Source organism: Coffea arabica, chromosome 8e, assembly GCF_036785885.1.
Source record: "Coffea arabica cultivar ET-39 chromosome 8e, Coffea Arabica ET-39 HiFi, whole genome shotgun sequence".
Taxonomy (NCBI): domain Eukaryota; kingdom Viridiplantae; phylum Streptophyta; class Magnoliopsida; order Gentianales; family Rubiaceae; genus Coffea; species Coffea arabica.
The window spans coordinates 3,405,274-3,421,029 of record NC_092324.1 but is presented as its reverse complement, the minus strand read 5'-3'; the positions used below and the strand labels follow the sequence as shown (position 1 = coordinate 3,421,029).

Below are 15,756 nucleotides of genomic sequence, written 5' to 3'. Positions count from 1 at the left end.
TGGTTTGATTAGCTAATTGGATTATTATCCTAGTTTCCTTTAGAGGTCCTAAATTCAAAAAAGCATATATGAATTTTGGCATGACATTAATCGAGATTTCTAGATCTAACATGGCCTTTTTGATCAAGGTGTTACCTATCCTAAAGGGAATAGTAAACATACTTGGGTCCCCGCACTTCGGTGGGAGTTTCCTCCGGAGAACCGCTTACACATTCTCTCCCACAATAACTCTTTTATTTCCCCTCAAAAACTTGGTATATTTCGGCACTTGTTTGATTGCGTCTAACAGGGGAATATTGATTTCTACCTGACGGAACACCTCCAAGATCTCTTTCTCCTTATCCTGCTTCTTCGATTTTTTCAACCTGTTAGGAAAGGGCGGCGGATGAATTTTTACCTCAACGATCGGGTCAGGGAGTACCACTGAATTTTTGCCCTTGCTGTCCTCTTTCTCAAGCTCGTTCTCGATTTTTTTCTCATCATTGTCCTTTGGAATCGTGAGTTCAGGTCCCTGAATTTTCTTCCCGCTCCTTAAGGTCATCGCACTTACATTCTTTAGGTTCAATTCAGGTTGAGACAGGACTTGGGATTCTATGCGGTTAATTGCTATCGCTATCTGACTCTACATTGCTTGCATCTGTCCCAATTGATTCCTCATACTTTGTAGGTCAGAATTTGTCTTTTATTGATTAGCAATTAATTACTTCATCATCTTCTCCATAGATGGACTTGAGTTTGAAGGGGGTGGTGGGCAAGGTTAATACTTTTGTTGATACCCTTGCTGCATATTCGGTGCGAAATTTGACTGTCTATTTCCTCTATAACTGAAGTTAGGATGATCTTTTCATCCTGGATTGTACGTATTCGAGTACGGGTCATATTACTTTTTTGACGTGGGCGCGTGACCAGTCATGTTCACTTGCTCCGCACTTTCTTCTTGAATCATTGGGCATATCTCTGTAGAATGACCCATAGCAGTGCAAATCCCATACACTTTGACTTGTGATGCAGTTCTTACAACTAATTGCCTAACAAAAAATGTTAAGTCAGTCAACTGCTGCTAGATAGAAGATGTCTCTACCTCATTTACTTTACGTGTTAGGACATCCTCCCTCGTACCAAACTGCTGCGAATTCTCAGCCATCCTTTCAATTAGCTCCCACGCTTCTCGAGGAGTCTTGTTCATCAATGACCATCCACCTGCAGCATCAATTATACTCCTGTCTCTGAAAAGTAGCCCCTCGTAAAAATATTGGATGAGCAATTGCTCAATTATTTGGTGTTAAGGGCACTTGATGCATAATTTCTTGAATCGCTCCCAATAATCATAAAGCGACTCTCTTGGATGCTGTTTGATATCGCATATCTCCTTCATTAGACTTGCAGCTCGAGACGCAGGAAAATATTTGTCTAAGAATTTTTTCTTCAACTGGTCTCACATGGTGATGCTACCTGGTGGCAGGTAGTACATCCAGTCTTTTGTGGAGTCCTTCAAGGAGAAGGGGAATGCCCTCATTTTTATCTGTTCTTCTGTAATCCCCGGAGGTTTCATGCTATTGCAAACGACATCAAACTCTTGCAAGTGCTTGTAAAGTTCCTCACCTGATAAACCATGGAAAGATGGTAAGAGATAAATTAGACCAGATTTTAACTCAAAAGATGTGTTATCATTTAAATGCGAAAAACTAATTCATAAGGGCTGCTGATTTAAATCAAGTGCAACCAACTTCCTTAGTATTCGTGTATTCGCCATGGTGATTTCCTCTTGGTCTGAATCACTTGAATTATCACCACGCAAATTTGTCGACTCAATCTCTGAATCAAGTCCTTGAGATGCAACACTGGACTGCTCCTCTCTGAGATGTCTGGTCTCTTTTCTTATTCTACGAGCAGTCTTCTTTACTTCAGGATCAACAATTAATTCGCCTATACGAGAAGAACGAGACGTAAACTAGAAAAATATCAAAAAATTAGAACATAAATGAACTTAAAAAGAAACAAATAATTAATGTCAGTCCCCGGCAACGGCGCCAAAAATTGACAGGTTGTCGATGCCTGTGCAGTAATAAAAATAAACCTAGTTGTCAATTAAAGTAATCAAAACCAGATTCTAAGTATTGGAACATTGACGGGTTTTTACTTTAAGTGCAAGTTTAATTCCGAATTTACACCCGTTGGACTGCAAGTATACAGGTCGCAATTGTAGTACGAGATGTGTATCGGGTCGATCCCACGAGGAGCAATTTAAAACAATTATTAGATACTAATTTACTCTATTATTTAGACTCACAATTAATTTGAGCAGAAACTTCAGATTTTAATTCAACTACAAAAATTCTTAAATAGATAAATGCAATATCTCAAGGGGAGTAGAATTCACTAAATATTAAGATCTAGGGATGTAGATTCCACTTATGACACAAAAGATCTAAAATGAATTAATTCAACACTTGTTACTGCTCTTGTTTAACCAAGGATTCATTTCCAGAAATACCAGAATCACATTCTCATGATAATAATGGGTTAAAACAGATTAGTTTGTCCTAATCTCTTGGTAAATACTAAATCTGTTCTTATTCACACATGAAATGCAGATTTCATCCACTTGAACGTATTTCTATTCTCATGAATATACAACTCAAGTTCTACTTGTGTCATTCCATTATTTTTACCATTTCTCAATGAATAAAAATAACTATAAACCTGCTATTGGTGATCAAGCAACAACAAGTAATCCAACATACACAAGTAGATAAGTTAATACAAGACATAACAAGAATGAATAACAATCACTTCATATCATTTGGCCATAAGCTTCATCTACTCCCTAGATAAAGGAAATTAGCTACTCATGAATGATAAAACACTCATAACTTCATTAATGTAAATCATCATGAATTACAAATACAAACAGAGTAAAGAAAGTCTTAGCCAATATATGGTGAAGCCTTCCAAAAATCTCCTTTGTCTTGAACTTAGATGATTACAAGATGAAATCCCAATTGCCCCTTGCAAGTCCTAGGTAGAGAGAATATGATTTTCTGTAAGAAGCTAAGCTACGAATGGCTCCCAGACCTCTCCCCATATTTCTGCATAAAAGGTGGTAGAAATTCCATTCCTCTCACTTCATAATTTCCTCCACTCAGATTTTGTAAAAAGAAATCAAAGATATGATGTTTCCTTTTGTCCACACTCATTTGGTCTTCTCTTTTATTGCAGAAGCATGTGCACCGAATTCCCTTGCATCTTATAGCTGGAAAGTGGTATGAACACAAGAGAATTGACTGAGTCAAATTGCAGAATTTCGGCTATAAAACGCGCCTACAAAAAACGCGGCATAACTCGCGTTTTGTCTACTCGCGTTTTCACTCTGGCCTTATTTCAACTGCAATTTTCTCCATGATGCAGGCCGAACTAGCTTTTGTGCAAAACACAAAAGTTGTAGCCCTTTGAGTTAGCTTTCCAATGCTTCAAGAATCATCCAAATCGGAGCTTTGTACCCTGAGATATGATCGAAATACTGTCACCTGTTCAAACCTCTGTTTTAACTTCCGACCACAGAATGCAGCTTCTGTATTCCAACGTTTTGCCCATGAAGATGGCAGAAATGGATTTTGATGTCTTCATACGAATTGTAGGTCTCTTTCTTAGCTTTAAAATGGTATAAAGATCACCTCAATCCGATAAGTGTAGCTCCAGATATGGTCAAAATACTGAAGAGTGTCAAAACTGACTTGAAGTGCAATTCTTCATTTGAACGTTTTTCACTTCATTTTTCTTTTCACCACTTAATTTCATCACCAAATCTCTATTTTTCACCTCATTTGCCATCCTTTGGTGATTGAGTCATCATTCCTGCATAAAAATGAAGGTTTTACCATTAGAATCACTAAAAATGTAATATTATCCACTTTTACCAAAAATATATAATTTTACCAAAAACCTCTTTATTTTATTTATAAAACTAAATAATCAACTCAAAATTAACTAATAAAATGCACTTAAAAATACGTAAAATAAACTCTTATCAAATACCCCCACACTTGAATCATTGCTTGTCCTCAAGCAATATAAAATTCTAACCATCAATGATCCAAAAAAATTGAAAATAAACATATGTAGTATTTCAACTCCATTTCCTTGAATCAAGGTAAATAACTCTTATGTGATCTTTCCATTAAGTTCAAGTACTCATAATATCAAGCAAAGAAGAGCCAAGTATACCATAATTTTACCAATTCAACTCAACTTCTTATTTTTATCCAATTTCGCAAGCAAGCAACTCCTATAGTCAATAAAAATGCTAACTAATCTCATGATCAACTTCTTATTTTTCTTAAAGAGGGATTTAATTAATTTTTTATTTATTTATTTATTTATTTATTTATTTTTTTTATATTTTAAGGGTTAAATATTACTTAAGTTGTGAAAAATGCCTTTTGACGCGAAGATCAACATTTTTAGATGCAGATCCCCGGTTACTCAACATTTCACATACTCAAGTTGCTTTGCATACTCTTAATTCAAGTACCTTTTTACGCGAATGTCGACATTTGTAGATGCCAACCCCCGGTTACTCGGTATGAGAATCATTGGAGTAGAACAACCCTTTTTTTTTTTTCAATATATATATATATAATAAAATTCCCTCTAAGAGTAATCATGAGAAGAGTATGACACTTATTAACCATATTAATTTCTTATCTTATAAAATTAGATAAAAAGAAGAATTTTCATCAAATATACAAAATGTAGGCATAATTTTCTCCATTTTACTAGATATACTTTCCTATAGATGTAAAAATTATAATCACATAAAAATCATTTCCAAATTTCATGAGAAAAGAAGTATCAAAACCGCATATATTTATTTTAAAAGGATAAGTGACAACATTTTATTTATTTATTATAGTTAATAACATATATGTGTATAAGGTTTTGGAAAAATTTTGACAGAATCTCCCCTTAAAAGTGGACTAAAACTCCCTGCCAGCAACCACAAGAAACACCATTTAAGCACAAGAATTATATCAAACACAACTAAAACCACAAGTATCACACATATTTCTCCCCCCACACTTAAATTACACATTGTCCTCAATGTGTAGGGAAGAAATGAAACAAAAGAAGAAAAGAAAAGAAAGAAGTACTCCCCAAGTCAATGGCTGAGATCCTTATCAGCCACTAATCACGAACCACTGTCAAAATACAAGTACCTACCACATAGAAAACAGAAAAATAAAATGAAGTTAAACATCTTAAGTTCCACAAGTTAAGATAATTAGGCAAGCAAGTTCATCAACTAAAGATAGCTTCTGCAGTGTGCCAAGTCAGTCATCCCCCTCAGCATCATCGTCATCCTGTGCATCACGATTGGGCGGTGGATGAATGCCCAAATGATCTTCAATTCGGCTTAGACGATTCCTAACGTCAGCGAACTGGAATGCAAAGTCCTCCATATGATCAAAAAGTCGCTGCCAATTAGTTTGTGGTGGAGGAGGAGGTGGTGCTGCAGTAGAAGGTCCAGCTTCATCCCGACCATGTCTAGCCTTTTGTCTCCGCTCCTGAACAGGGCGTGGAATGTCTCCCGTGCCAATACCAAGGCGGCGAAGAGTAGTGATAGTCATCTCAGCACGTGGTGGAACATACTCCCGCCGCATGCCTTCCAAGGGAACCTCAAAACGGGGAAAGATTAAAGTCAGTAGACGAGGAAATGATAGTTTGAAGGAAGTTGTCTTACGCCTCGCCGTAGACCTAATGTGGCTGATGATGATGTTAGGCAATGAAATCCGAGCATATGGAGATGTCCGGTTATGGAACATGTAATCCAAGAAGTAGATATCGCTCTTGCGGACCTCCGTGTGCCCCGTCTTCTTTGGGATGACATTGTGAGCCATCATGTAAATGATAAGACGATGACGAGGTTCGAATACATTCGCCAATATAGTCTCCTTTCTGGTAGAGCGAAAAGGTTGGTACTCGAGACCAAACCTAGCCATGGCCAATGAGGGATCCCACCTCCTATTCGGGGGAACAAACTCCTTCTTCAAGTCTACTGGACGTCCGTCATCCATACACCCCAAAATAGCAGCCAAATCTTGCCGTGACAAGGTGATTCGTCTTCCACGCACCCAGGACTCAACTATTTCTCCACTATGGCGCGCCTTACTTTCAATGTTGGCGTAAAACTCGCGCACCAAGTCTGGGTAGTAATGGTTTGGAAGGGTGAGAATAGGAGCCCATCCTAGCTGAGCAAAAGCCTCTGAGATGTTGTACATCATCTCAACTGTTGGATTCACATGCATCTCAAACAGGAACTCCAAATTAGCACGCTCCTCATGCCATTCTTGATTCCTGCGAGTATTGAACCTAGCACTGTCAAAAATCGATCTACCCGCTTCACGGGAGGTGCCCTCACCAGGTCGACGGTTAACTGGTGGAGGAGAAGGTGAATTCTCCTCTTCAGTCACCTCCATCTCTTCATTAACCTCCCTCTCCTCACTACTAGAGGATGAAAGTACCGCTCTTCTTCCCCTTGGCATAGTACCTAAAAAATATTTCAATTATCCACATGTACTACAACTCATTATTTGGCAACAAAAGTTCAGCATTAATCCAAATAACCTCAAATACAATTGCTCAAGTTCTAATCATTCAATGATCGTACAAGACATATTTTATGCCTAAAGTTGCCCAAAATCACCAAATTACACAAGATATGTATCAATTATAATTTAATTAGTGAAAATAGGAACAATTATGATTATAACTATTTAGAATTAACAATAATAATATGCTTTTAGCTATAATCATGTTTAGGCAAAAATTAAACTAATTAACTCCCCAAATCAACCAAATTACTCACTATACACAATGCACATGCTTAAACATCATCAACTAACCATTTTTAACCATAATTTAACATCACCAATGGCTCGAAAACATCCTAGTTCCTTTTTCCAATTTCATCTAAATATAGCAATTGTGAATTTTAAAGTACTTGAAAACCAATAAATTGCTACATTTAAACATTTAAACATGCTTAAACAATCATAATAATCATGAATAAAATCAAAAATAGCCATGAACCTCATCAAATTTTCGAAATTAAAAGATGTCAGATAGCTCAGGATAAAAAATATGAACTTCTAAAATCAAAAGATTTGATGAAGAAACTTACCTCAATCACATAGAAGGATGTTTGGTGATGCTAAAAATGCAAAAAGCCCTATGAAACAACCTCCAATTGACCTCCAATTGAAGAAATTAGAGTTTAAGAACCCTAACCTTCAATCCCTCAAAAACCTGATTTTAGGTGTTTTTCTTGGATTTTAATCGGTTAAAAAGGTTGTATGAAGCTCAAAAGGTGTTGGGGTGATGATTTCTAGCAAGATTATGGAGTATAAATGAAAATTTGTGAGTTGGGTAGAAGGAAGAGGGAAAAACGCGGCTGGAAAAATTGGAGAAGTGAAGAAGAAAGGCTGAAATCGCGTTTCTGAAGGCTATATTCAGATACGGAAAACGCGACTAAAAACGCGCCTTCAACTCGCGTTTTTGAAGTCGCGTTTCCTGCACAAATCTTGCAGGAATGAAAACGCGACTGTGATGGAAAACGCGACTTCGAGTCGCGTTTCTGAAGTCGCGTTTTTGAGTCTTGATCCAGGCTTGAAAACGCGACTTCCATTAAAACGCGACTTTGGGTCGCGTTTTGAAGGCGCGTTTTCTGTTCTGCAGGTGCAGAATTGAAAACGCGATTCCTAGAAACGCGACTTGTAGTCGCGTTTGCTTTGAAAACGCGTTTTCTGCTTCGATTTTTAGCAGAATTTCAACTTTTGAAAAATTACAAAAGGTACCCCAATGACTCAAAATGCATCATAGATCATTTGTTTGCCAATTTTAATGGCTGGAACAAATGTAAAACATTAAAAACATGCATTTTACCCCTTTATAATGAATCAAAAACACCTTTAACGCAAATCGAGGGGTTGAGTTGTTTGATCAAAGTTCGCCTTTTTTGTACTCAATTGGTCATCCTTGCCTTCAATTGCCAACCCTACATTACAAAAACAACAATTTAGCTAAAACATTGATTCAAACCACAAAATCACACCAAGTTAACAAATATAACCTAAATATTGGGTTGCCTCCCAATTAGCGCTTTTGTTTATAGTCGTTGGCTCGACTCACACATTCAGTTTCTTAAATTGAAGAAGAGTCGCCCAAAAGACATATGAGTCCTTTGGGTACGATTTCACCTGCCAAGTAAGGTTTCAATCGTTGTCCATTGACCTTAAACCTTTCATTTCTTGAATTTGCCACTTCAACCGCTCCATAGGGAAATACTTGAGTGACTTCAAATGGTCCAGACCACCTTGACTTCAATTTTCCTGGAAATAACCTCAGGCGTGAATTGAATAAAAGCACTTTTTGCCCTACCTGAAATTGTTTAGGAATAATGTGCTTGTCATGCCAATATTTGATCTTTTCTTTGTAAATTTTGGCATTTTCATATGCATGTAACCGGTGTTCCTCCAATTCACTCAGCTCAAGTAATCTCCTTCCACCTGCAAGATTAAAATCTATATTAATTGCTTTAATAGCCCAATAAGCTTTATGTTCAATCTCTACAGGTAAGTGACAAGCTTTTCCATAGACTAAACGATACGGCGACATCCCTAAGGGAGTCTTAAATGCCGTTCGGTAAGCCCATAGTGTGTCATCTAGCTTTGTAGCCCAATCCTTGCGTGATTTATTCACAGTTTTCTCCAAAATGAGCTTTATCTCACGATTAGCTAGCTCCGCTTGTCCATTGGCTTGAGGATGGTACGGGAGTGATGTCTTGTGCCTACAACCATATTTAAACAATAAGGAATCCAGTTGTTTGTTACAAAAATGTTTTCCTTCATCACTTATTATGGCCTTAGGTATGCCAAATCTACAAAAAATGTTCTTTTTAAGGAATCGGAGTACAACCTTAGAGTCATTAGTAGGTGAAGCGATTGCTTCTACCCATTTAGAAACATAATCCACTGCTACTAAGATGTACTTATTATTAAAAGAGCTTGGAAATGGTCCCATAAAGTCTATACCCCATATATCAAATAATTCAACTTCTAAGAAGGTAGTTAGGGGCATTTCATTCTTTCGAGATATATTTCCAGTTCTTTGGCATGCATCACAACTTTTAACATATTCCCGAACATCTCGATACATAGTTGGCCAATAAAACCCTGATTGCCATACCTTTGCCACAGTTTTTGAGGTGCTAAAATGTCCACCTGTTTCAAGGTTATGACAATGATATAAAATATTATGTACCTCGTTTTCGGGAATACATCTACGTACCATACCATCGGCACAATGTTTATACAGCAATGGTTCCTCCCAAAAGTAACTTTTGACATCATGTAAGAATTTCTTCTTTTGATGGTAATTAATTCCCTTTGGAATCTCTCCACTTACCAAAAAATTAGCAATATCAGCATACCATGGAGAATTGATAATTGCTAGGACAAACTCATCCGGGAAATTCTCTTGAATAGGAACTTGATCCTTGACTGGAATATATTCTAGGCGTGATAGATGATCCGCTACTAGATTCTCTGTTCCCTTTTTGTCTTTTATTTCCACATCAAATTCCTGCAATAAAAGAATCCACCGAATTAGTCTTGGTTTTGCATCTTTTTTATGTAACAAATATTTAAGAGCCGCATGGTCCGTATATATAATAACTTTAGATCCTACTAGATAAGATCTAAATTTATCCAAAGCAAATATCACTGCCAATAGCTCTTTTTCTGTGGTTGCATAATTGAGTTGTGCTTCATTTAGCAACTTGCTAGCATAGTAAATGACGTGCAACCGTCCTTCTTTCTTTTGTCCCAAAACTGCTCCAACCGCATAATCACTTGCATCACACATCAATTCAAATGGTAGTGACCAATCAGGCGAAGTTATAATTGGGGCCGAAATCAATTCCTTCTTCAACCTTTCAAATGCAACCAAACAATTGTCATCAAATTGAAAAGGAGTATCTTTACATAATAAATCACATAATGGCTTTACTATTTTAGAAAAATCTTTAATAAAACGTCTATAAAAGCCAGCATGTCCTAAAAAACTCCTTATCCCCTTGACATTGCTTGGGGGTGGCAATTTTTCGATGACTTCTATTTTGGCTTGATCCACCTCAATTCCCTTGGAGGAAATCTTGTGTCCTAAAACAATTCCTTCTTTTACCATAAAATGACATTTCTCCCAATTCAGTACAAGATTTGTTTCCTCGCATCTCTGCAAAATCAATTCCAAATTATGAAGACACTGATCAAAAGATGAACCATACACAGAAAAATCATCCATAAATATCTCCATAATTTTCTCAATATAATCAGAAAAAATAGCCATCATGCATCGTTGAAAAGTTGCGGGAGCATTGCATAACCCAAATGGCATTCTTCTAAAGGCAAAAGTGCCATAAGGACATGTAAATGTGGTCTTCTCTTGATCCTCTGGAGCTATAGCTATTTGATTATATCCTGAAAAACCATCAAGAAAACAGTAAAATTCATATCCGGCTATTCGCTCCAATAATTGATCAAGAAATGGTAGGGGAAAATGATCTTTTCTTGTTACCGTATTTAACTTACGATAATCGATACACACTCTCCACCCTACCACAAGTCTAGATGGAATTAATTCATCATTTTTACCCACGATTGTAGTCATTCCACCTTTCTTTGGTACCACATGAATTGGACTAATCCAAACACTATCGGAGATAGGAAAAACTATACCTGCGTCAAGCCATTTAAGAATTTCATTTCTTACCACCTCTTTCATGTTTGGATTGAGTCTTCTTTGTGTTTCCACCACTGGTTTGCAACCGTTCTCCAATAAAATTCGATGCATGCATATAGAAGGACTTATACCTTTAATGTCTGAAATTGTCCATCCAATTGCCTTCTTACGCCTTCTTAGAACTCTTAACAACTTTGCACACTGTTCATCATCAAGGTCAGCACTAACAATTACAGGTAAAGTTTTATTTTCTCCAAGAAATTCATACCTTAGATGAGTCGGAAGTGGCTTGAGCTCTAACTTTGGAGGTTCAATTTCTGAAGGTTGTGAAAACCCTTTTCCTTGGCCAAGACTTTCATACAAATTACCCCTTTTATAAGGTGCTTGAAAATCCAAGTATTTGGCCAATTCTTCAATTTCTTCACAAACATCTTCTTGCTTACCTAAACTCATTAAACAATACTCAAGAGGATCTAAGTCAAAGTTGACTTGACTCATCTCTTGGGTTAGTTTATCAATTGTGCCAATAGAATAAGCATGATCGGTAAAAGAAGGGTATTTTTCCATTTCATTCAAATTAAATTCTACCTCTTCTTCACCTACTTGAAACTTAAGCTTGCCATTTTTTACATCAATAATAGTACCTGCAGTAGCTAGAAATGGTCTACCTAGAATAATTGGCATAGATATATCTTCTTCCATATCTAATACCACAAAATCCACTGGAATGATAAATTTTTGAACTTTTATCAATACATTCTCCAACACTCCCAATGGATATCTAATAGACCGATCCGCTAGTTGCAAAGTGATATTAGTGCGTTTAAGCTCATGCAAACCCAATTGTCTAGCCACCGTTAAAGGTATTAATGATACACTAGCACCAAGATCACACAATGCCTTAGAAAAATCAACGTTACCTATGGTGCAAGGTATAGAAAAACTCCCCGGATCCTTCAACTTCGGTGGTAGCTTATTTTGAATAATTGCACTACATTCCTCCGTTAATGCTATTGTTTCGCAGTCTTCCAACTTTCTTTTTCTAGTCATGATTTCCTTGAGAAATTTCGCATAAGATGGAATCTGCAAAATAGCATCGGCAAAAGGAATGTTAATGTGCAATTGTTTGAAAAGTTTAACAAATTTTTCAAAATCTTTATCAAACTTATTTTGCTTTAATCTTTGTGGAAATGGAACCGCAGGGGGTATTGGAATGGTAGTGGAAGATGATGGTTGCTTTTCTCTTGGATTCTCCCGACTATTTTCCTCCACAATCGCCTCTTGGTTCCTCTGCTTTTCTTCTTGTTTTTCATTCTCATCTTTCTCAACTTCCTTCACTGGAGGATCTTCTAATTGTCTACCACTACGAAGAGTAATGGCTTTCACATGCTCCTTAGGATTGACCTCTGTTTTGCTAGGTAATTCTCCTTGATTTCGATTATTCAAAGAACTAGCAATTTGACCAATTTGGACCTCTACATTCCTGTACATTGTAGTGAGTTGGTCCAACCTTCCTTCTACTCGCTCAAATCTGTCCGAGGTAACTTTTGCAAGCTTTTCCACTGCCATCTCCCAACCAGGTTTAGTTTCAGCTTGTTGTTGCCTTGATTGAAATCCCGGTGGATTGGTTGGCCTTGGTTGATTTCCTTGATCCTTCCATCCAAAGTTTGGATGATTTCTCCACCCCGGATTGTAAGTATTCGAGTAGGGGTTATTTTGAGCATTACGATTGTAATTATTGACGAATTGTACCTGTTCAGAATCAACACACTCATTACTATCATGTTCACCTCCACATATAGAACAACATGCTACATGTGCATTAGATGAACTTGGACCAACTCCACCTTGTCTACTTAGCAACTTCATCACATTATTCATTTGAGCACTCAGCATATTGAGAGTGTCCATTTCTATCATACCTGCGTGACGTCTTGTATTACCTCTCTCATTGGCCCATTGGTAGTTATTTGCTGCCATTTCTTCTATCAAATTATGAGCCTCTTGGGGTGATTTACCCATTAAAGCTCCACCTGCAGCTGCATCGATCATAGTTTTAGTAGAAAAAACTAAACCATTATAGAAGGTTTGTATGATTAACCATTCCGGCAGTCCATGATGTGGACATTTCCGAAGCAAATCTCTAAACCTTTCCCATGCCTCATATAATGATTCTCCTTCCAATTGACTAAAACTAGTGATATCCATTCTAAACTTAGCAGTCTTACCTGGTGGAAAATACTTATTTAAGAATGCTCTTGATAGTTCATCCCATCCAGTGAAAGTATTAGGAGCATGAGAGTGTAGCCAAAGTTTGGCCTTATCTCTCAATGAAAATGGGAACAATCTTAGCCTTATAGCATCATCACTAACTCCATTCATTTTAATTGTATCACAAATTTCCAAGAATGTAGCTAAGTGTGTATTAGGATCTTCTACTGCATTACCTCCAAATTGAGATTGTTGAACCATTTGGATAAGTGATGGTTTAATCTCAAAATTGTTAGCATTTACCGTAGGCCTTACTATGCTTGTTTGAGATCCTTGTGTTCCCGGTAGAGTATAATCTCGTAGAACTCGCCTATTTGGGTCATTTTCGGCCATCTCTTCCGCAAATGGTAGTTCTATCAAAATTTCCTCTATCGGTTGCCAAATCTCTTGTTCCTCTTGCTGTTGTGTGTGCCTCCTTTGTCTATGTAGTGTCCTCTCAATTTCTGGATTGAAAGGTGCGACTTCTCGAGACTCCCGGTGCATACACTACAAACAGAAATAAGGGATATTATGCAACTTCAATGGTAAAAAAAAAACTGATTACAATACAAGATTAAATATAATCTAAAAAATAAAGCTGTCTAAATTAATAAAGATGATTAGGCTCTAATATTGCCGCTCCCCGGCAACGGCGCCAAAAACTTGACGGGTTTTTACTTTAAGTGCAAGTTTAATTCCGAATTTACACCCGTTGGACTGCAAGTATACAGGTCGCAATTGTAGTACGAGATGTGTATCGGGTCGATCCCACGAGGAGCAATTTAAAACAATTATTAGATACTAATTTACTCTATTATTTAGACTCACAATTAATTTGAGCAGAAACTTCAGATTTTAATTCAACTACAAAAATTCTTAAATAGATAAATGCAATATCTCAAGGGGAGTAGAATTCACTAAATATTAAGATCTAGGGATGTAGATTCCACTTATGACACAAAAGATCTAAAATGAATTAATTCAACACTTGTTACTGCTCTTGTTTAACCAAGGATTCATTTCCAGAAATACCAAAATCACATTCTCATGATAATAATGGGTTAAAACAGATTAGTTTGTCCTAATCTCTTGGTAAATACTAAATCTGTTCTTATTCACACATGAAATGCAGATTTCATCCACTTGAACGTATTTCTATTCTCATGAATATACAACTCAAGTTCTACTTGTGTCATTCCATTATTTTTACCATTTCTCAATGAATAAAAATAACTATAAACCTGCTATTGGTGATCAAGCAACAACAAGTAATCCAACATACACAAGTAGATAAGTTAATACAAGACATAACAAGAATGAATAACAATCACTTCATATCATTTGGCCATAAGCTTCATCTACTCCCTAGATAAAGGAAATTAGCTACTCATGAATGATAAAACACTCATAACTTCATTAATGTAAATCATCATGAATTACAAATACAAACAGAGTAAAGAAAGTCTTAGCCAATATATGGTGAAGCCTTCCAAAAATCTCCTTTGTCTTGAACTTAGATGATTACAAGATGAAATCCCAATTGCCCCTTGCAAGTCCTAGGTAGAGAGAATATGATTTTCTGTAAGAAGCTAAGCTACGAATGGCTCCCAGACCTCTCCCCATATTTCTGCATAAAAGGTGGTAGAAATTCCATTCCTCTCACTTCATAATTTCCTCCACTCAGATTTTGTAAAAAGAAGTCAAAGATATGATGTTTCCTTTTGTCCACACTCATTTGGTCTTCTCTTTTATTGCAGAAGCATGTGCACCGAATTCCCTTGCATCTTATAGCTGGAAAGTGGTATGAACACAAGAGAATTGACTGAGTCAAATTGCAGAATTTCGGCTATAAAACGCGCCTACAAAAAACGCGGCATAACTCGCGTTTTGTCTACTCGCGTTTTCACTCTGGCCTTATTTCAACTGCAATTTTCTCCATGATGCAGGCCGAACTAGCTTTTGTGCAAAACACAAAAGTTGTAGCCCTTTGAGTTAGCTTTCCAATGCTTCAAGAATCATCCAAATCGGAGCTTTGTACCCTGAGATATGATCGAAATACTGTCACCTGTTCAAACCTCTGTTTTAACTTCCGACCACAGAATGCAGCTTCTGTATTCCAACGTTTTGCCCATGAAGATGGCAGAAATGGATTTCGATGTCTTCATACGAATTGTAGGTCTCTTTCTTAGCTTTAAAATGGTATAAAGATCATCTCAATCCGATAAGTGTAGCTCCAGATATGGTCAAAATACTGAAGAGTGTCAAAACTGACTTGAAGTGCAATTCTTCATTTGAACGTTTTATACTTGGAAAATGCAAATTAGGTGGTCTGATTTTGTGAATAAGTGAATATACACATTTTTAACACTATTGCCTAGCTTTGCTAGCAAAACATTAGTCAAGTAGCCACGTCTCCTGCAGATCGACTTTCATGTCCTCCTTTTCTCTCTTTCCCTTTATCAACCTTGGAGTCTCCCCTTGGGTTGTGATGAAGTCACATTCAAGTGAAGGTGAACAATTGCTCCTCTCAACTTTAAAAAATTGTTAAAATTGACTTGAAAAAATTTTAAATTTTCAATCTTGTTTTACAATTGCACCTCCTAAAATTTCTATAATATCTTATTTTCGTTTATTTTGAATCCTTAAGTTCTTGAAATCTATAATCATCACCTACTTTAAAAATGATGCCATGGCATGTTAAGTACAAAA

The 15,756-nt window shown here is 36.8% G+C and overlaps 1 protein-coding gene and 2 non-coding genes across 3 annotated transcripts; 2 read left to right on the top strand and 1 right to left on the bottom strand.

Moving 5' to 3' along the window:
• The first annotated feature begins 1,274 nt into the window (after positions 1-1,274).
• LOC113705120 (small nucleolar RNA R71) lies at positions 1,275-1,381 on the top strand. The gene has a single exon (XR_003451768.1). It is a non-coding gene; the product is annotated as a small nucleolar RNA R71 (small nucleolar RNA).
• A 6,818-nt stretch (positions 1,382-8,199) lies between these two features.
• LOC113729309 (uncharacterized) lies at positions 8,200-12,366 on the bottom strand. The gene is made up of 4 exons (XM_072061878.1): positions 11,995-12,366; positions 9,463-11,880; positions 9,244-9,278; positions 8,200-8,845 (listed from the first exon to the last, which is right to left on the bottom strand). Exons 1-4 carry the CDS (start codon positions 12,364-12,366, stop codon positions 8,200-8,202), a joined length of 3,471 nt encoding a protein of 1,156 aa, XP_071917979.1.
• A 541-nt stretch (positions 12,367-12,907) lies between these two features.
• On the top strand, positions 12,908-13,014 carry LOC113733593 (small nucleolar RNA R71). Its single transcript, XR_003459098.2, has one exon. It is a non-coding gene; the product is annotated as a small nucleolar RNA R71 (small nucleolar RNA).
• The last annotated feature ends 2,742 nt before the right edge of the window (positions 13,015-15,756 follow it).

What these genes read in the sequence shown, in the direction of transcription:
- LOC113729309 (XM_072061878.1), bottom strand. Translation starts at nt 12,366, where the DNA reads ATGGCAGTGGAAAAGCTTGCAAAAGTTACCTCGGACAGATTTGAGCGA. An exon ending in CTGATATTGCTAATTTTTTG is followed by an intron (nt 9,279 to 9,462) that starts GTAAGTGGAGAG and finishes ACCTTGAAACAG; the next exon opens with GTGGACATTTTAGCACCTCA. An exon ending in CCTCAAAAACTGTGGCAAAG is followed by an intron (nt 8,846 to 9,243) that starts GTATGGCAATCA and finishes ATATGGTTGTAG; the next exon opens with GCACAAGACATCACTCCCGT.